Source organism: Carcharhinus amblyrhynchos, chromosome 7 (assembly GCF_965287045.1).
Source record: "Carcharhinus amblyrhynchos chromosome 7, sCarAmb.v2.hapA, whole genome shotgun sequence".
Lineage (NCBI taxonomy): Eukaryota > Metazoa > Chordata > Chondrichthyes > Carcharhiniformes > Carcharhinidae > Carcharhinus > Carcharhinus amblyrhynchos.
Window position 1 is genome coordinate 90,463,185 of NC_137330.1, and position 22,350 is coordinate 90,485,534.

At 40.4% G+C, this 22,350-nt stretch overlaps 1 protein-coding gene across 1 annotated transcript in view; it reads left to right on the forward strand.

Annotated features, from left to right (window-relative positions):
* The window catches only part of rngtt (RNA guanylyltransferase and 5'-phosphatase), a 372,001-nt gene that overhangs the window by 309,400 nt on the left and 40,251 nt on the right, over positions 1 to 22,350 (forward strand). The window contains exon 14 of the mRNA XM_080192775.1: positions 12,816 to 12,882. Coding sequence (XP_080048901.1) covers positions 12,816 to 12,882 — 67 coding nt within the window. The remainder of the gene's footprint in view (positions 1 to 12,815; positions 12,883 to 22,350) is intronic.

Genomic DNA, 22,350 nt, shown 5'->3' on the forward strand with positions numbered 1-22,350 from the left:
AAGGGGAGGCGGTTTAGAACGGAGTTGAGGAGGAACTTCTTCACTCAAAGGGTGGTGAATCTCTGGAATTCTCTGCCCGTTGAAGTGGTGGAGGCTGCCTCGCTAAATATTTTTAAGAGGCAGGTTGATGGGTTCTTGATAAGAGAGGGGATTAAGGGTTATGGGGAGAGGGCGGGAAAGTGGAACTGAGCCACGACAGATCAGCCATGATCTTATTGAATGGCGGGGCAGGCTCGAAGGGCTAGATGGCCTACTCCTGCTCCTATTTCTTATGTTCTTATGTTCTTATGTTATCATCATCATCATCATCTACTGAGCTCTGAGGGCTCTTTGGGCTGATGGAATTTAACCAGCACATCTGCCCGAGGTTTGTACGTCCTGACTGAGGCCAACGGAGAACGTTCTTCAAACCTCGCGCGCCCCCAAAATCAGGGCGCGTGTGCTGGTAAAATTCCAGCCTTTGTGTCCGTTATAGGAATTCAACCAGGTTCCGCCTAAGTTTCCTTAGAAAAGGAAATAATTAGTTTCCATTCTGTTTCCTTTCTGAATGTCCTCTTTCAGTTTCCCCTTTGTTTTGCTTTAAATTTCAGGTCTGTCTCAATAAATGCAAGCTTTGAAACTATGGATTCCATCACATCACTGAAATCAGTGAGTCTTTCACTTCCGGAAAAAATGAATGTCTATATTAACTTAGTGGAATGGAAAGGAGTGCCTTTGAAAGGGTTGGATGATACCTGGTGAGGTGGGTTCAGTGGGGATTCATGTAGGAAACTGACTATTTACATGACCTACGAATTAAAGTGTTCTAATTCAGTGAATATAACCTCCTTTTAAAAATATTGACTTCAGATTCTAAGGTAATTTGAACTATCAGATAATGCACTAGGAGGGTGGAATAGGCCCCTGCCTGTATTGTAATCAACAATTTAAACAGCAACCCCCCCAACAACCACCACACCCACCTGCCCAACCATCCATGACGTATATTTGGTATACTCCTTGCCTTACCTGATCCCCAGGTGACAGCGCCCACTCCCCATCAAGCACTTGATCTCACTTTTGTTTAGAACTGATCTCGGTCGTTCAGTCACCTTTTGCTGGTTTTGAAAATTACTACTGCTGGAATTATATCTGAATGATGATACCATTTCATTAGATAAAAACTTTGTTGCAAATCCATTTAAGAATACCATCAAAGGCATGAATCAACTTCTAAATTGGACTGCAATTTGAAATTACTTGTCCTTTTAGTTGCCCTTAGCTAGATCTTGCCAATGTGTTAGAGTCATTGCAGCACCCATTGAGTCCATGCCAGTTTTCTGCCAAACAATCCACATTTTATCAACTTAATTCTGCAACTTTATTTCTCGGAACTACAAGTCCAATTTCCTTTGAGAATCATTTGATTGTCTTTGCTTCCAGCACCCTCACTGGCAATGAGTTCCAGGTCATTACCAATCACTGCATAAAAACCTTCTTCTCACTTTTCCCTGATATCTCTAGTCCTTGTACCATCAACTAATAGGACTATGTTTCTTTGTCTGCCTCATCTAACCTGTCATAAATGTTTTTCATAATACACCAATACTATGCAAAATGCATCACGATTCTGTGGCTGATGGTACAGTTTACATTGGCTTCTTACTCTCTCTGCTGGACATTTGAGGGCAGATCAATTTAGTTTTATTGGGTGCTAACAATCCATAACTTGTGATGTGCTAATAGCATTCATATAAATGTAGCTCCATTAAAAGCTGAGGAATAAAAGCATTTGATCGATGTTCTGTCAGTTTGTGTTTTTCAATTTCAACCTTGAGTATCCTGTTATTATTGGCGTTAATAAATTTGGGAATGTTTTGATGTTTGTCGACTTCTCTTTTCATCATCTTGGCAGTGTCACCTTGAATCAGGACTTGACCACATCATCTAGGCTTGACAGTTTGGAGCAGTACTAAGAGTGTATCGCATTTTTGGAAGCGCTGCCTTCCAGATGAAATGTTAAATTGACCTGCTCCTGCAATGGATTTAATATATATTAGGTTTGTATTGTGCGCTTTACAAGAAAAACTGAATCATGAGGGGAATTTGTTTGATAGAGTAGACGCAGCACGGTTTCGTTAAGGGGAAGTCGTGTCTGACAAATTTATTGGAGTTCTATAAGGATGTGTCTAGGGCGGTGGATAGAGGAGAGCCGGTGGATGTGGTCTTTCTTGATTTTCAGAAGGCGTTTGACAAGGTACCTCACAAGAGGTTATTGCAGAAGGTAAGGGGGCATGGAGTTGGGGATAGGCTGTTAGCGTGGATAGAGGATTGGTTGTCAAATAGGAGGCAGAGAGTGGGGGTTAATGGGTGCTATTCGGATTGGCGGTTGGTGACTAGTGGAGTGCCCCAGGGGTCGGTGCTGGGGCCTCAGCTATTTACCATTTATATAGATGATCTGGAGGACGAACCGAGTGTATGGTGTCGAAATTTGCTGATGACACCAAGATTGGTGGAACGGCAAATTGCGCGGAGGGTGCGGAGAGTCTGCAGAAGGATCTAGATAGGCTGGGCGAATGGGCCAGGAACTGGCAAATGGAATTTAATGTTGGCAAGTGCGAGGTGGTCCACTTTGGTAGGAATAATGGTAGGAAGGACTATTACTTAAGTGGCGAAAAACTGCAGCAGGCGACGGTGCAGAGGGACCTCGGAGTCCTTGTGCATGAGTCGCAAAAACCCAGCCTGCAGGTGCAGCAGGTGGTCAGGAAGGCTAATGGGATGCTGGCCTTCATAGCGAGGGGGATTGAATATAAAAGTAGGGAGGTCTTGCTGCAGCTGTGTAGGGCATTGGTGAGGCCGCAGCTGGAGTACTGTGTGCAGTTTTGGTCGCCGCACTGACGCAAGGATATTTTGGCCTTGGAGGGAGTGCAGAGGAGGTTTACTAGGCTGATACCGGAGTTGAGGGGGTTGAGCTATGAGGAGAGGCTGAATAAACTAGGCTTGTACTCGTTAGAGTTTAGAAGAATGAGGGGAGATCTCATTGAGACATATAAGATGATGAATGGGATGGATAGGATAGAGGTGGAGAGACTCTTCCCACTCAGAAAGGATAGTAGGACTAGGGGGCACAGCCTCAAGATAAAGGTGGGGGGGGCGGTTTAGAACGGAGTTGAGGAGGAACTTCTTCACTCAAAGGGTGATGAATCTCTGGAATTCTCTGCCCGTTGAAGTGGTGGAGGCTACCTCGCTAAATATTTTTAAGACGCAGGTTGATGGGTTTTTGATAAGCGAGGGGATTAAGGGTTATGGGGAGAGGGCGGGAATGTGGAACTGAGCCACGACAGATCAGCCATGATCTTACTGAATGGCGGGGTAGGCTCGAAGGGCTAGATGGCCTACTCCTGCTCCTATTTCTTATGTTCTTATTATATTTTGTTTTTTGAGGGATGATCCTATCTAGTATTATTGTCATCACCATGACTTAATTAATCTGGCAACAGATTTAAATGAAACTGTGCACGATATGCTATTGAGATATGAATCATGGAATTCAGTTCAGCACCTAGCCACATGAAGAAACATTAATACACTGACTAAAAGCTTGCTCACCAAAATAGATTGTACAGAGTGAATTAAAGGAGAGAAGGGTAGAAGGGCAAATTTGTTAAGGATGACATTCCAGAGCTGAGGACCTCAGAAAGTATAACTGTCAGTGGTGGAGTGATGAAAATTGAGAGTGGAAGAGCCCAAAATTGGATAAGCGTAGAGATTTTTGAGGGTTACGTGGCTGGCGAAGGATTCAGCTATAGAGGGATTTGAACACAAATATGAGAACTCTTACGTGGCACAGAACTTAATGTGGGCAGCAGAATTTTGAACAATCTCAAGTGCTATGGAGGCTGAAGAGTGGGAGAGCATTGAAATTAAGTGTGGAGATAACAAGGTATAGGGTGTTTGTTGCTAGTGCACTTTGTTCAGATTAATGCACTACTGTGACGTTACATTACTCTAGGGACCAATATCCTAGCAGCCTGAAGCAGATTAAGTCAGTTGGTTTCTTGCTTAAAGAAATTGTTTCATCCTGAAGCAAAGGCATGAAGTGGTGGCCTTCCTGAAAAGGAATTGTTCTGTGTATGTCTGTTTATTACGCCATAGTGAATGAGCCGGACAAGAATCAATATTAGAATTTGATTAGCGAACGTGTGCTTCTAGTGTTGGGATGTTGACATTCGTAAGGAATAATGTTAAGTGCTGTTTTGGGAGTAATTTCTATGGTAATTTCAACATTCAACTACATGAAAATTGATTTGCTCACCCATAAGCAAAATGCATTTCTGCTTTATAATGTGTATCAAACAAAACATGGTACTATAAATAAAAGGAAAAGCCAGAATGGCTATAATTGTTTCATACCCTGCTCAGAAACTGTGGTTCACATATGGCTTCCAACTGGAAATTGAACCTGTGACTACCTCATCTAGAATGATTTAGACTCTGTAAAATTGCTATGGTGAGTATTGTGCTTGTTAAGGAACTATTGAAAAGGTTAGACAATATAGTTCTAGCTGTACACTGCTGGTTATTAACATAGGAATTTGAGAAATGTAAAGGGATTTTTCATGTCTAGAATTGCACCATAACTTTAGCTGAAGGTTTAGCCGACCTTTATATATGTATTTCATTTCTTTGCGAGAGCTAAGTCAGGGAACATCCCATTCTGTTTATATTTAATAATAGTTTGGAAGAATCAGACTCAGCATTATCTGTTGTGCCCAACCACAGTTCGTATATCTTCTGTTTCTACAAATAGCTTAATTTGCCCTAAAGTTCCTGATGTAGAAAACTGAAATTACTTATGGTGGCTTCTGTGTTAGTAAATGATTCGTCATTGAACAAATGTGTGTTCATGACGTGCCATGAATGAAAAAGTAATTTCCTGAGTGTCATCGGATTTGAGTTTGCCCAGCTCAGAATCTACCATCCTTGTCTTTTTTTCCCAGTTCCATGTTAAGTGGTTGATTCTTGCATATGGCAAACTAAATTGCCAATATATTTATAATTCATAAATTTATCTGAGAAAGTGTTTTACTTTGATTTGATTTGTTATTGTCACATGTATTAGTATACAGTGAAATGTATTGTTTCTTGCACACTATACAGATAAAGCATACACTACATGGAACAGGAAAGGAGTGCAGAATGTTACAGTCATAGCTAGGGTGTAGAGAAAGTTTGCTTACGCTGTGGGACTTGGAAGTGAGACGTTTATTTAATGCAACAAAATCTTTTCAAGCAAATGATAGTGGATATCTGGAATTTTGTTTCCCAAAAGATTGTGGATGGTGGACCAGTTGAAATTTTCAAAACTGTGACTTTAAGTTGTGTTGAGGTACAGATCAGTTATGTTCTGATTGAATAGCAGAACAAGCTGATTGTCTTACTCCTTTTGCTATCTTACCCTCACATTACCATTCTTGTATCTTGCCACACATTTCTGGTTACCTCAAACACACTTTGAAGGACACATCTTTTATGACCTGGAACACACTACCTGAAGGATGGCAGAAACAGATTCATTCGTAACTTTCAAAGGGGAATTGCAAATATATAATTGGAATGAAAAAATTTGCAGAGCTGTGGGGAAAAATTAGGGGAATAGAAACCAGTCGTATAATTCATTCAGCAAGTCAGTATAATCATTAGAGACCGAATGGCCCCTTTCTGTGCTTTAAAATTAAGGAGTGGTTACACACGTATAGAATAAAATATATATATATTTTATATATATTAATAAAGATATATGGTTGATGGAAAAGGGCGATAAAGGGATTTGGGAACAGAATGGACCTATGGGATTAGGACTATTGCTCATGTGAAAGATAAACACTAATGTGAATAGTCTGATTCTGTGTGGATAAATTTTGCATAATTCCACGTCGACGTTACTGTCTTGACTAGATACCCTTGAATTCTTACCTACCTATTCAGCAAATTATATAAATAAATTACAAAGACAATTCCTCCTGGAAGTATAGCAAGCACGGTAGGCCATTTGAGTCCATTCCTCCATTCATAGAGTCATAGAGCTTTACAGCATAGAGAGAGATCCTTCAGCCCATTGTGACTGCACCAACCATCAAGCACCTATCTATTCTGATCCCATTTTCCAGCACAGTCCGTTGCCTTGTATGCTATGGCATTTCAAATACTCATCTAAATGCTTCTTAAATGTTGTAAGGGTTCCCACCTGTACCACCGTTTCAAACAGTGAGTTCCAGATTCACACCACCCTCTGGATGAAAAGGCTTTTCCTCACATCCCCTCTAAATCTTCTGCCCCTGGCTTTAGATCTGTGCCCCTTGATTACTGACCCTTCCACCGAGGTGAAAAGTTTTTTTTTCCTATCTACCCTATCTCTGTCTTCGTAATGTTGTACAGTTCAATCAGATTCCCCTCAGACTTCTCTGCTCTAAGGAAAATAACCCCAGGCTAAGCAGCCTCTCTTCATAACTGAAACACTCCAGCACAGGCAGCATTCTGGTGAATTTCCTCTGCACCCATTCTAGTGCAGCTATAGGAAGTGCACTATAGGAAGGATTCTAATCATATCCTTCCTGTAGCGTCTATAGTGACTAGAACTGCAGCCAGTACTCTAGCTGTGGCCTAATGAACATTTTATACAGCTTCAGCATAACCTCCCTGCTCTTAAACTCTATGCCTCGGTTAATAAAGACATCCCATATCCTTCTTAGCCACCTTATCTGCTTGTCCTGCTGCCTGCAGAGATCTTTGTACATGGGTTCCAAAAACCCCTCTGTACCTCCTACTATTCTGTTGTTCATTCTATATATCCTTGCCCTTTTAGCCCTCCCAAAATGCATCAACTCTCACTTTTCAGGGTTAAATTCTTTTTGGCACAGTTCTACCCTTCTGATCAGCCCATTTACATTATCCTGTAATTTAAGGGTTTCCTCCCAATTATCTATTACACCACCAATTTTCATGTCATCTTCAACCTTATTGATCATAACCCCTTTGGCCACATCTAAATAATTAATGTACACTACAAACAGCAGTGATCCCTGCAACCAAATTGCCCTGGATCCAATGGGCACTTATCATCTTGACCAATCTCCATGAGGGACCTTGTGAAAAGCTTTACTGGTCCATGTAGGCTACGTTAACTACACCACCCTCTTCTACAGACCTGGTCACCACCTGCACAGTGGCAGTAGATACAAGATGCAGCAAATCACCAAAGAACCTTCAACAGAAACTTCCAAACCCACGATCTCTACCACGGAGAAAGACAAGGACAGAAGATGCATTGGAGCAGCACCACCTCCTAATTCCCCTACAAGTCACACACCATCCTTACTTGGAAAAATGTACCAGTCCTTCACTGTCACTGAGTCAAAATCCTGCAACTCCCTTCCTCACAGCACTATGGGTGTATCTACACCCCATGAACTGCAGAGATTCAAAAAGATGGCTCATCATCACTCTTCTCAAAGGCAATTAGGCATGGGCAGTTAATGCTGGCCTAGCTGGTGATGCCCACATTTCTTGAAAGAATACATTTAAAAAGACTGAAATGTATGTGTTGCATTTCAATACTGTGGCCAATATTAAAACTTCCAGTGATTGAGTGCACCAAGGCTGTTTTATAAGAACATCATACAATATGTTATAATCTGAACTATTTTTCCCAAAGCTGATGGCTTGAGGTTTTGCTTGAGTAATGATTGTCCTCGAGTTAGCACTAGCTCAACTGGTCACTTTCTGTGCTGTAAACATTCTATGATTCTATATTCCCCAAATTCTATTCCATTCAATTTACAAATTCACGCATTTCCAGATTATTCAGTGGAAGTACAGTGGCAGATACTGGTGATCCTATCCAAACTTTTCAGTGAGGTAGAGAAATTTCTGTTTGCAGCAAGAAATAAACCTAAAGATAAGAGCCTTTTATTTAGGATTAATTTTCTCTCCTATTTTGCCACTTTCAATTTTGTAGTATGGCACTTCCTTAGCTAGGTTGGAAGTATGACAAGAGAAGCTGTCTCTCATTTACGAGTTTGTTAGCAGCAAGCAATTTCATAGCTTTCCATACTATTGGAGACGGTTGGGACAGAGAACTCCAAACCATGTAGAACATTATGGAGGTTATGGTTGCTCCTACTCTATAGTGATGGAGTCTACTACATGTTCTTTGGAATTGGGTGCATGGAAGATGAGACTTGTAATATCTGATTACAACCTAACTTTTAATCAAATAACTTGGGAAAGGTGAAATACTGAAATCTAACTTAAAATGTATCGAGCATACTCACTGAATTGCATATAATGCTAATACCTATTTGTATTTTTAGTTTAATGTTTATGGATTTGTGCCAATATTTTCTTGTTGTAAAGGACTTAATATTATTTTTTAAAACCTCACAACGTCATTTTGCAACAGCATGCCAGTGAAATCTTAATTTTTTTGCAGTTAATCAGAAGTTAGTGAATAGTCCTGTACTTTACCAATTCTATTATGTTCTGATCTGCAGAATCCAAATCTGCATGTCCTTTGAATCATCAATGAGTATAAGGAGAATGAGGAAGACATGTAAAAAGGATTATAAAGGTTGTGTGACAAGTTTACTAACTGCTACAGGGTCCTATGTTTGAGAGCAAGTCTTTAAACAAAAAGAATTTGGAACATATATCCTATAGAAAGAATATACTGCTCATCAATGTTCCTCTGAACTGTCCGACTGTGCAGCAACCTATTTCCCTTACAAGCCACACAAAAATTGGCCCCTTTAAGTTACTGCATATGTGCAACTGTGCAAGAAAATTTAAAGCATACAAGTTTAAAACACATCAAAACAATTAGTGCTCAGGCAACAAGAAAAGTACTAGAGGCTACATTGCTGGTGATGAGGAATAAACTACAGTGTAGAAAATTTTCTTAATGCCAAATAAAATTGAAGGCTCACCTACATGACTGTGTAAATGTGTGAAAATCAATCCTTGAAGCCTTTGTTTTAATTCACTGGCCTCCAAAACTCTGTCAACTCATGGCCATTTTTATACTGCATGGCCAATTAGATGTCAGCTAGAGCATTTCACATGTGCCATTGTGTCCTTATCTTCAAATATGTCCTTTATTTGTGAGTGCTAATGCTCTTATTCACTGAGATCCCACTCGTGCTTCCCTTGAGTTTCCGCTTGTTGGAGCTTTTGGGGAGACTCTTAAAAATAAATACAGCAGTTTTCATAAGGGGGTGGTAAATGTGGTGGGTGAATAAACTTTTTTTTTATATTGCATTTGTGGTTGGCTCAAATGTGACAGTGGTTGCTGTAGGCCATGTGCTCATAGTTTGTCAGGAGAGAAAGAAAAATTGTGCAAGTGTGCTACTGCAGCATTGTCATTCTCACTTGTGAATATGTGAATACCTACTGTCAGTCATGTTGCTTGAGAAGATGCTGAGCAGCAGAATCTTTATTTATCACGTAAGGGAAATCTTGTACTCCTCAACTGGCTTTTCAAGGGGGAAAGAGTTGCATGGTGAACATTTAATTAAAGAAAATGGAACTGAAAAAAACATATTGCCAGTAAACACACTTCATGCCTGACCCTGCCACACTCCATCTCTTGTTCCTAACTATTTGGGAGGATCCCGGAGTACAGGAATTAGCTGTGTTTGTGTAACCTTTCGCATTGCTTCTATGCTAGGAAAGTGCCTCAATTATATTTGAAACAGGAATTTCAGCAGATACATCTCCTTAATTGTATCTCTTTCTAAAATATCAGGTTGTATTTGTGAACCAAACCCAATTCTCTTCTGCCAGTAGTGCTGTGATAAAGCTGAGATGTTGCTTGACCACTTAATATATTTTGATGTCCTCTGCCAAATTGATGAAGTACAGAGAAAATGAATAATGAAAACCATCCTCATTTGTATGATAAGCTGTGCATCCTGATGCTGCTCTTTCTGCTTTCCCCCCTTGAAGGTTTCAAAATGCAGATTTTATTTCTGAATTACTTGTACTCTGTGGAAAATATAAAAATGCTGTCAGTTTTAAATATTGAATATTTATAAAGTAAAAACCAAGTATCCTGACATGGCCCTGAAAAGTCTGTGTTCCCTCTGCTTCGCTGCAAGAATGATTTACTGTCATCAAAGGAATTTTCACCATGTCATATTTTACCCAGTATCTCAACAACAACTTATATTATTTTAGCACCTAAACAAAGTAAAGCATCTCAGGGGGCTTCAGGAGACCATTACCAAACAAAGTTTGAAACCAAGTCATGTATATTTGGACAAAGTGCCCAAAGAATTGGTTGAAGACATGGATTTTAAGGAGCATCTTAAATGAAGGGAAAGGGGCAGAGAGGTTCATGAATGGAAATAAGTCCCGAGCTTTGGACCCAGACAACTGAACAGAGAAGATTGGCCAAGAGAGCATTAGATAGTTAAGTCCAGAAGTGGCAAAGCACCAACATAAGAGCTGAGGCTGGGGTGAATATGGGTGATGATGTGGAGGTAGAAGTGCCTTACGGATAGAGAGGTTATGGAGTCATAACCTCCGTTCAGGCACAGAGAGGCATTACTGTAGCAAAGGAGTCTGTTCTGGTCTCAGATTAGGAAGAGGGATGGGGTCAGTGGCTCGGGAACAAAGGTGTGAAATCGGATCATAATACTTAATTGGAGTAAATTTTTTCTTGTCATTAATGGATTCAATCAAGCAGAAAAACAAATCTGAGGTAGTGGTGAGGTCTCAAAACATCCTACAGTGCCTAGAAGACGATTCATTACTTCTGAAGTACAGGTACTTGTTGTATACTACTTTTTACATAGGAAGTATGTCCCAAAATGTTTTACAGAAAATTGGTTTACTTTTGGAAGTGTAGTTACTACTATATAGGTAAATTGAGCCAATTTGTACACAACAAGATTCTACGAAAAATCACAAATTAAATGACGAATCAACCTGCGCTAATGGTTTTAGTTAACAGATAAATGTTATCCAGGATGCTTGGAGAACTTTGTCTCTCTTTTAATAGTCCCATGCAGCATTTCACACTACCTGTATAGGCAGATGGGAACCAATCTTAGCATTTATTCTGAAAGGTAACAACTCCAAAAATGTATTACTCAGTGCTGTAGTGAAGTGTCAGCCTCAATTATGCCCTCAAGCCTTAGAATAAGACATGAACCTGCAATCTTCCATGTTATGGAGATGCTGGCGTTGGATTGGGGTGGGCACAGTAAGAAGTCTCAGAACACCAAGTTAAAGTCCAACAGGTTTATTTGGTAGCACAAGCTTTTGGAGCACTGCCCCTTCATCAGGTAAAGACTCACCTGATGGAAGAGCAGTGCGCCACCAAATAAATTTGTTGGTCTCAGAGATGAAAATATTAAAGCTGTTGGGAATGTGGTAACTATTTTATGAAGACAAAAGGATGAAAGGCTAGTTCCATTGTATTTTTGGGTAGGACACCAAGAGCACACTTTATCTTTTTCAAGTGGTACTGCATGGATTTACAATATCCACCTGACTCAGCAGATCGTGCAGATAAGTCATGAAAGCCGGAACTTGCATTCTGCAATAAAAGCACTTTCAGCCTGCTTATTTACCCCAGCCTCAGATGGAGCATTTTATTACATAGTTTCCACATTCCCTATAGTGTTGGCACACTCACCTCTGAGTTAGAAGATTGCAGATTCAAGTCTCATTCCAAGATGAGCATATTCAGTGCAACACTGGGTGCTAAATTTGAGGTACCAACCTTCAGATGAGATACTAAACCATAGGCTCGTGCCTATTGAAGAGAGCGTGAAAGACTGTATGACACTATTCAGTGAAGAATAGGATGTTCTCCTGGTGTTCTGGATAGCATTTATATGTTAATCAGCATTACCAAAACAGATTAATTGGTCATTTTTTTGTTGTTTCTTGTGATTCTTGCTGCATGTAAATTGATTGCTCTGTTTGTTTCGAACGCAGGACTGATGCCAACTGAGACACACTAACATTAGAATTGAATAAGTGTATAAGAAAGACTGAATAGTATGCTACAGTGACGGGTAATTTAAATAAAACTCTTCTTAAAAATTGGGTACATAAAGTTTCAGATCAATTCAACTTTCTTTGCATTCCTCTGCATTCCTATAAATGTAAAAGATCCCATGACATAATTTTAAAAGGATATGAGAGATCTCCTGCTGTTGAGACCAGTGTTCCTTCCATATCTAACACCACCAAAACAGATTGGCTAGTTATTTATCTTATGTTTTTTGTTGGGATCTAATTGTACACCGATTTACTGTCAGATTTGCTTACAAGAACAAAAGTGATTGCATTTCAAAGGTAGTTCCTAAAACATAAATAGTTTTAGGGGCATCCTAAGAATAAGAAAAGTGCAAAATACTTATAGGTTCACTCATTGGCACAATGGCTACTCAACCTGTCCTCCCTCCCACCCTTGGTGGAATTGATCTGTTAAACAACTGAAAAGATTAAAAATGCATTTCATATGTAAATATTAAGCAAAGAGTGCTCTGAATTTTTCAAGGCCCCGTACCAACATCAAACTTCCACCTGACAGTTTATCAGCAAATAGGAAATATAGGGTCTGCAATTGACCTTTGATTGATATCAATAATGTTGGATAATGTTGCCTCTACTTTTAAAAGAATGGGTATTGCCATTGTCATTTCCAGTCATCTTAGGTGCTAACTTTGCAATGAGTTAGTAGGATTGTTAGTTGCTTATGTCTTTTATGCAATAGATTTTCATGTTCTATTGTTTGAAATGAATGTATGTATGTTTTTTCAAAGGTTGCTGCCACAAACTGTTGGACTGCTATATGTTGGCAATTATGAACGCCCTTTTGCACAGATGAAGGTAAGTGATTAAAGCAATGCAGTGATTCGATAGTTCAGTGCAACTTCTGCCTTCTGATGTCTGTGTTGTATAAAATCAAAAGCTCATGTTATCTTGGTGATAAAATTTATGTGGGTAAAGTGAAATGCAAAACTGAGTGACATTTCATATTAAAAAGAAAAGAATTTTTGTTATAGATAAAAATGATTACAAAGGATGACTTTTAAACACACATCATTGTTTATGGGCATGTTGTGTTGCATACTGAAACGTGTCAGTTGTGAATGTATTAAGCACATTAACATGTTGATACATTTGAGAATTTGGCACAGTTGAGAAAAGCACTGTTTACAACAAATTAAACAAGCCATTTGTAGACTAAGTTATCTGAGGAATTTTTCCGTTCTGTGTCAAGAATGGGACTGCAGCATATATGGTCTGATCTTGCACGTATCCGGCCTGTAATCAGTTCTAATCATGTTAAAATTAAGTTAAATGAGAAACCATAAGATATAAAAAGTCTGTGCCAAAATTAATTTGGAGTATTCTTTTTAAAATGAAGGTTCATAATTTTTTAAATGTAGTGATTGAGGGAGAAAGTGGAATTTAAGTTTAAAAAGATGATTTACAAAAAAAATTTCTCCTTTATAGAAAATTTTCTCTCCAAATTGGCGCACACTGGGTCTAAGAAAACGTTTTCAAGTTATTGTACGCTTTGGAAAAGAATGTTTATTTCTTTATCCGATATTAAGGCAGATGTTTTCGCAAATCCATATATCAAATTGAAAGCATGTTTGGAGAATTAGGTTGAGACCAGTATTGAATTCTGTGATATTTTAAAAATTATCGTTGTTTAGATCTGAACCTTATGATCTGTCACTTGGGTTTATATATACCAGTTGGGATGAGTTTTAGCTGTTTTACAATATGCCTGTCAATAAACACTGGCACGTGAAACTTGAGACTTCCATTCTTAAATTAACAATTGGATGAGGGAAATAAGTAAAACATAGTGGCTTCACATACAATACTTGCTTTACTTTGAAGTGTTATGTCATATAGGCAAACGCACAGCAGTTACCTACAAACTGGAATATATTCCATGATCAGTTAATTTGAAGTAAATAACTAGTCTTGACAATGTTCCTTAGATAATGCAGTGGAATCTTTCTAATTTTCACTTGCACTGGAACAGATGATAAAACTTTGTTTTAACATCCCATCTGAAGTATAACAGCATTAACATTGTAACACTTTCTCATTACTGCACTAGAAAATTAACCTGGATTACGTGCTTTCCTATGCCTTGAACCTACTTCTTTTGACACATTTGCCTCACCGTATATAATTGAACTCTTTGGATTGACATTCCTCAAACTCAATTCACTTGACTTAAGACCAGCAGCTATGGGAGATTTCAATCCTATTTTCGCAAAAAAATTCTAAGTGCTGAATTCACGCAAAAACTGGAGTAAATCCCACTGGCTTTTTCAGTGGCGTTTTCAAAGTGAATCTCCCACACTCTGTGCCCTAATGTGAATCCTGTTAGAAATCAGTGGGCGGGGCCTATTCCTGCTGTAGAGGCCGACAGCATAGCGCTGAACAAGCCACTATGCATCTGCTGATCTATCTGCGCAGAGATCGGGCATGCGCAATGGCCTCACACTGCCGGCCTCCCTGTCAGTGGCCAGCTCGATCTCTGACCAGCCTCGCAACCCCACAATGCTGGCTTATAAGTCCCCTGCACCCCTTGCCTCCCGGACATTGTCAGCGCCCACGTCGATCTCCTGGTAGGTCAACCACCCCCAACGCTGATGTCCACCCCCGATCGCTGGCCTCCCTCCATCACCAAGCCCAAGTGCACTGTGGCAGAGGGACTCCACCCCCTGTGGCTCTCCCCCTTGGCACTATTCGATGCCCAGTGGGCAGTACCAAAATGTCCTCTGGGCATTGCCACTTTGACCCTCAGGCAGTGCCAGGGGGCGGGCCAGGCTGACACTGCCAAGCTGACAGTGTCCAGGGCACTCCACCTTTACCCCCAACCTCCTGAAGGTCCCCCTTCACTCCAGTGGGGTTGGACTACCAGCTAGCGGGGAGCTGTTGTGAACTGTGCTGCAGTCAAATACTCCTGGCCTGGGTAGGGGGGTGGCAAGGTTATTTGGCGCAGAAAGAGACATCAGTTCTGCGCCTGCTAATTACATTCAAATCAACATTAACATATTTATTCAGCTCCATGCCGATATCTGGCACGGAGCTAAAGGTGCCACAAATCCAGTGGACGGAGACGTGCAGAGGCTGTGGCATCCAGCAGGAAGTCCGCTGCATGCTTCTGTTTGAGTTTCCTGACCCGCTGCTCTAGCAGCGCAGCAAATTAGATCTGGTGTTGTGTAACGAGGCAGGTAGAATTAGGGACTTTGTTGTGAGGGATCCTCTTGGGAAGAGCGATCATTGTATGGTTGAGTTTTTGATGCAGATGGAGGATGAGAAAATAGGGTCCCGGACCTGTGTCCTCTGTTTGAACAGAGGGGAGTACGATAGGATGAGAGAGGAATTGGCAAATGTAGATTGGGGGCGCAGATTGGTCGGTAGGACTACTGAGGAACAGTGGAGGATCTTTAAGGAGATCTTTTTCGGTGCTCAGTAGAAATTTATTCCAATGGTAAATAAGGATCGTAGGAGAAGGGATAATCAGCCGTGGTTAACAAAGGAGAGAATTAAATTAAAAGCTGATGCGTTTAGAGTGGCTAAAAGTAGTGGGCAAGTAGAAGATTGGGAGAGGTTTAAAAATCAACAAAGATTGACGAAGAAGATGATAAAGAAAGGAAGGATAGACTATGAAGCTAAACTAGCACTAAATATAAAAAAGGATAGTAAGAGTTTTTATAAATATATAAAGAGGAGGAGGCTGGCTAGGGTGAATGTTGGACCCTTAGAGGATGAGAGGGGGGATTTAGTAGTGGGGGATGAGGAAATGGCTGAGGCCTTAAATAAGTTTTTTGCCTCGGTCTTCACTGAAGAGGACGCGAATAGTTTGCCGGGTATTAAAGATAGGAGGAAGGTAGGAGTTGAGGGCCTGAATGCGTTCACAGTCACTAGAGAGGTAGTGCTTGATCGGCTAGCCGGACTGATGGTGGACAAGTCCCCAGGACCGGATGGAATGCATCCCGGGTTCTGAAGGAAATGGCAGAGGTGATAGTAGATGCCTTAGTGATTATTTTCCAAACCTCGCTGGATTCCAGGGAAGTGCCGGAAGATTGGAAAACAGCTAATGTTACGCCGCTGTTTAAAAAGGGTAGCAGGCAAAAGGCAGGAAATTATAGGCCGGTTAGTTTAATGTCTGTGGTGGGAAAAACACTTGAATCCATCATCAAAGAAGAAATAGCGAGGCATCTTGAGAAAAATTGTTTGATAGAGCAGACGCAGCACGGATTCGTTAAGGGGAAGTCGTGTTTGACGAACTTATTGGAATTCTATGAGGATGTGACTAGTGCAGTAGACGGAGGGGAACCGGTGGATGTGGTGTTTCTCGATTTTCAGAAGGCGTTTGATAAGGTGCCGCACAAAAGGTTGCTTCAGAAGGTTAGGGGGCATGGAGTTGGGGATAAGGTGTTAGCGTGGATAGAGGATTGGCTGTCTAATAGGAGGCAGAGAGTTGGTATCAATGGGTGCTATTTGGATTGGCAGTTGGTGACTAGTGGAGTGCCCCAGGGATCGGTGCTGGGGCCTCAGCTATTTACCATTTATATAGATGATCTGGAGGAGGGGACTGAGTGTAGGGTGTCGAAATTTGCTGATGACACAAAGATAAGTGGAAAAGCAAATTGTGCGGAGGGTGTGGAAAGTCTGCAGAGGGATCTAGATAGGCTAAGCGAGTGGGCGAGGACCTGGCAGATGGAATACAATGTTGGCAAGTGTGAGGTTATCCACTTTGGCAGGAATAATAGTAGGAGGGACTACTATTTAAAGGGTGAAAAGCTGCAGCGTGCTACGGTGCAGAGGGACCTGGGGGTCCTTGTGCATGAGTCGCAAAAACCCAGCCTGCAGGTGCAGCAGGTGATCAGGAAGGCAAATGGGATGCTGGCCTTTATAGCGAGGGGGATTGAATATAAAAGCAGCGAGGTCTTGCTGCAACTGTACAGGGCACTGGTGAGGCCGCAGCTGGAGTACTGTGTGCAGTTTTGGTCGCTGCACTTGCGCAAGGATATTTTGGCCTTGCAGGCAGTGCAGAGGAGGTTCACTAGGCTGATACCGGAGATGAGGGGGGTGGACTATGAAGAGAGGCTGAATAGACTAGGTTTGTACTCGTTGGAATTTAGAAGGATTGGGGGGGGGATCTTATAGAGACGTATAAGATAATGAAGGGGATGGATAGGGTAGAGGTAAAGAGATTCTTCCCACTCAGAAAGGACAGCAGGACGAGAGGGCACAGCCTCAAGATAAGGGGGGGGGGGGGGCAGTTTAGAACAGAGTTGAGTGGAGATTCACCACTCAAAGGGTGGTGAATCTCTGGAATTCTCTGCCCATTGATGTGGTAGAGGCTACCTTGCTAAATACATTTAAGACACGGGTGGATAGGTTTTTGGTAGGCAAGGGAATTAAGGGTTATGTGGAGAAAGCGGGAAAGTGGAACTGAGCCACTTCAGATCAGCCATGATCTTACTGAATGGCGGGGCAGGCTTGAAGGGCTAGATGGCTATTCCTGCTTCTGTTTCTTATGTTCTTAGGTTAAGTTAGGAGAATCGCCTCCTTCATTCTAATCAGTTTTGGGTTGATTTGAATCCAGATGCTTGCTGTGTCAACAAATCTTATTACGGGTAATAGGCTGAAAGTTGAATGTTTCGTTGGGAGCAGAAATCAGTTTGTTGATGAATTGGCTTTCAAGAAGCCATCATCTTTTTGTGCTGCTAATAAATATGTTACAGCTCAGTTTAGTATAGAACATATTTGAGATTTAATCTTTCACCCACATATGCATTAATCATCCAGTCAACATTCAATATATCTTGTGAATTTGTTAATTTGTGTTCACTTCTGAAAAACAATGGATTAATTTGACAACACATACATTTAGGAGAGATTAGTATTGCAGGTAACACAGTATATTGGTGAAAAATAATGGATCTGAGATCGATCGTGTTTCAGAGCCCGATTTAGTTTACGTTAGAGTGCTTGAGGAAATGGTGGCTGTCATGTATATATGAGGCATTGGTTGATGGTGTCAATAGTGCAGTGTGCGTATAAGGCTTAGTCCTGAGTTTGAATATCCTGATACATAAAGAATATAAGTCAAACTGTGGAATCTGTTGGTTGCTAATTTTAGCTTCAGTAGTAGGTAAAATATTAGGAAACATTATATGAGGTGCCATTAAATAAAAGCGAACATATCACTGATTATCAAAGCTATTGGAGATGAGCAGAGCTCATGCCTTACTAACGTGATTAATTTTTTTGAGAAACCAACTAAACCAACTGATAATGAACATCCTGTGGAAATTATTTATTAGGGATGCCAGAGGGTTTTTGATCTGCTTCTATGCAGATGATTATTAGACAAATGTAAGTGATTATGTAATTGGAGCAAAAGAGCCGTCTTATTTGGCACCTTAACTTTTTTGTTAGTGTGTTGTGGCATTTCACCATCTTGGCAAAATATTATCTGTTGATCAAAAGATCACTTGTTAATGTGTTAGCAAGGTGGGAGATTGGTCAATAAAGCCAGTAGTTTGTTTCCATTAAGAAAAGAAGTTTCTTAAACAGAGTGTATTGTTTTATATCTTGTCACATTGCTCCATGCTAGAACAAGGACCCACCAGAGAAAGTAAAAGCTCCTTTCACATCACTTCACTTCATTCAAATTACTTAATAATACACATTTTTGAACGTCAAACTTGCATTTTGAATTGAGCAGTCTAACACCCCGTGATAAAGATTAGAGTGGATTTTTAGATAGCGGATTCCACTCAAGACCCATCTGTATACCTTGTGCATAATATGTGCATTTGAGTTTATTCTTGCCATTGAATTGCTTGTGATGAAATGGAAATGTGAGTTCTTCAAAGCCCACCAACATTTTTCATTTGGCTGTGACCTGTGCCTTGTTATAAGAAGAAGAATGAAAGAATATGTTAGTCAAAATTCAATAAACAGAGAAATCCGCTCTGGAGTAGATTCATCCTTCAGGTTCACAGCTTTCACCCCAACTTCACATTTATTTTGTTGTCCGGGTGTGGCTCAATATGTCTGTAGTTTTATTTGTCCAAATGTTGGTGGTGCCTTGAAAGTCATTAGTGAACTGCTTAGGTTTTTATGTGCTGAAAATGATCAGATTTATTGAATCAAGTTGTTGCTCATGAGCTCTGGGTAGCTGCTGCAGTGCCATAACCAATACATTACTTCAACCTTCTGAATTCTCAATGTATTCTCTTCAGTGCAATGATTTCGGTGATGTGGTCAAGAAGAAGATATTGTATTGAGTGGAAAAAGTATTACATGACTGCCAGCGAGCTTATGACTTAAAGAGGCAGTGACCAGATTTCTTTCCTATTATTGAGTAATAGTCTTATCCTAATTTTTATAAATGAAGATTGAACCTCTTTTAAATATGAGGAAAGTTGTACCTCTGGTAAGACATGCAAAGGCCAGCTGTTAAATAATGGGGATGATGTACATTTTTGTATGGAGCAACAGTCGTTGTAGTCATCTGGAACTTGTCTGTTCTCAGGCTGTTGGAGATGTGCCCCAGCCCTTCCTCATTATTTGCCCCAACAGCAATATTTACCATTTTAAAATCATATTATCATAATTCTTCCTAGTTTGTATACACCAAAGATGTGCGGGTTAGGTTGATTGGCCTTGCTGGAAAATTGCCCCTTAGTGTCCTGGGATGCATAGGTTAGAGAGATTAGTGGGTAAAATATGTAGGGATATGGGGGTAGGGCCTGGGTGGGATTGTGTTCAGTGCAGACTCGATGGGCTGACGGGCCTCTTTCGGCACTGTAGGGTTCTGTGATCTATGACCTGAGTCTTTAAATTCCCTTTCCTGTTATGTTAGAAATACTTAATGTATGTTTGTTAAATAGTTGAGATGTCAGTGGGTAGTACTCCTCCCTCCAAGTCATATAGATTCAAGACACACTTCAGGGCTCAAAGTCTAGATTGATAGTCCAGTGCAATTCTGAGGGAGTGCTGCCTTTTGGAAGGGAGGGGGGAAGTTATTCTCTTGTGTTCTGCAATATTTAATCCTCAATCAGCATGACAAAAAACAAACTACCTGATGTGATGACACTGTGCATTTAAAATATAAATTTATATCATGTTTCTTATAAAAGGTATATATAGAATTCAGATCTGTTTTGCAGGGTGCTGATTTGTCTAGGTAAAACTTTTAAGTTAGTAGCTAGGAGCACAAGATAAGTATTCAGTTTAGACTTGTTTAAGCACAGCTAATGCACTTGTGGTCAAAAGTCTCTAGACGTTCACGCCCCAGTGCTGCTGCCAGAGAGGATGGAGAATTTGGCGCTCAGCTAAATCTCTGTTCGCTGCAGCGGGATGGGAGAATCCCGCTGGCGTGAGCTGTCAGAGAATCCTGCTCATTGTTTACTTCAGTTCCCCCTGGGGTTTCATCGTAGAGTTTTGATTAAGTTGAGTGACTGAGACAGAGCCATATGATTAATGGGAGGAGCTAAGCTTGCAGGTGGGAAAGTTTTAGTTTCATTTTAAAATACAAGCAATTACTGACTGGGCTGTCTGAAGATAACAGTGGCTCTCGCTCTCTCTGAAAAGACTTTTTTGAGAGCTCCAGAGTTGGTAACCTAAGTCACAGCAAGTACGTCTGTGTTTTTCTAACTAATTTTAAAGAGGGGTTTTAAGTCTAAGAGGAATAGTAGCCGTAGTGGTGGATACAGTTTTGTCTTTTAAAAATTGTTCAGTTTCATGGGTAAAATGAGTATAGAGGGATATGGGCCAAATGTGGGCAACTGGGACTAGCTTAGCTTTAAAAAAAAGGGGCTCCATGAACAAGTTGGGCTGAAAGGCCTGTTTCCATGCTGTAAACTTCTATGACTCTATTGCTTAAATTAGAACTCATTGTGATAGGTTACCAGTTAAGACTTGTACCTTGTTACGTTTAAGTATTGTTCAATTGTTGAAGGTTAGCTAATTCATTTGTTAGAGCTAAACTATATTGTTAAAAAAAGTTTGTTTTGACAAAAGAGTTCCAGTTTGTCAGTGGAATCGTTTAAGGGTTGAAATATCCTCACTGCCAAAATAGAAAATTGTTGGAGGCTCGTCTGGCTTCACAATATACCTTGGGGTTTCTGATCTGATATCCTAACACTGGTCATTATCACATTGCTGTTTGTGGAAGTTTGTTGAGCGCATATTTGCTACTGAACTTAATTTCTATATTACAACAATGATTACACTTTTAAAAAGTACTTCGTTGGCTGTACAAAGCTTTGAGATATCCAGTGGACATGCAGAGCGCTACATGCGTGCAAGTCTTTTCATTAAAAAAATCATAATTATATATATTTACAATTCAATTGCTCAGGGCATTCAAGTTAAAAGTTTCTAGTACCTACACAATGATGAAGTGCCTTGTTGCTAGGGAGTCTTGCTATCCATGTCATGAAAAAATAACCAAAACAGATTAAAGCTCTTTTAACCAGCCATCAAAGGAAACATGCAAGTCAAAGAAATTAGAGTCATAGCTATCAGGAAAAAACAAATGTTCAAATATGAAAGATGGTTAAAATTTGAGCAGGAGGAACGCAGAGTGTTGATAAAGGATGATAATGACATAGGCCAACAAATATAAAGATGAATGGAGACCTGGTGAGGTACATATTATCTATTACCTGACTGAGTACTGATCATTCAAGAAGGAAATGTGGAAAAAACTGAAGATGTATATAATGAACGTAATCTTGTGAATAAAACAATGCTGAGTGTCCAACAAGGTTAATGTTATCTGACATGAGACGTGTGGCAGTGATCAAAGAACTACATGACAGGAAGGTACTGGTATTAGATCAAATATCATGAGAAATCTGAGACTAAATTGAACATGATATATATAATCTGTTTCACAACTCTGGAAAGGGCATTTCCTGACACTTTGCGTCACAGCTCATTGAAGGTTCAATACAGTTTTGCAACCATGATGTTCTATAATAATATGCCTTCAGACTTGTTTCTGTAGTTCACGGCAACAATTTTGAGGGGCAGCAACAGTTGGTGATACTTCGAAACAATGTTAAGGGATGAGAGAAAGCAGAAAAGTTACAAAATGTTTGTCCTAACCACAGATTGTTTAGCGGTCTTCTAGTACTTCACCAATTTCCCAGAGATGAGGTGAAACAGTAACTATTGGGAACCTTTCAACCATTGCAGCTACCACTCTCTACTTTCTCTTAGACATAAGAACAGAAGAACATAAGAAATAGGAGCAGGAGTAGGCCATCTAGCCCTTCGAGCCTGCCCCGCCAT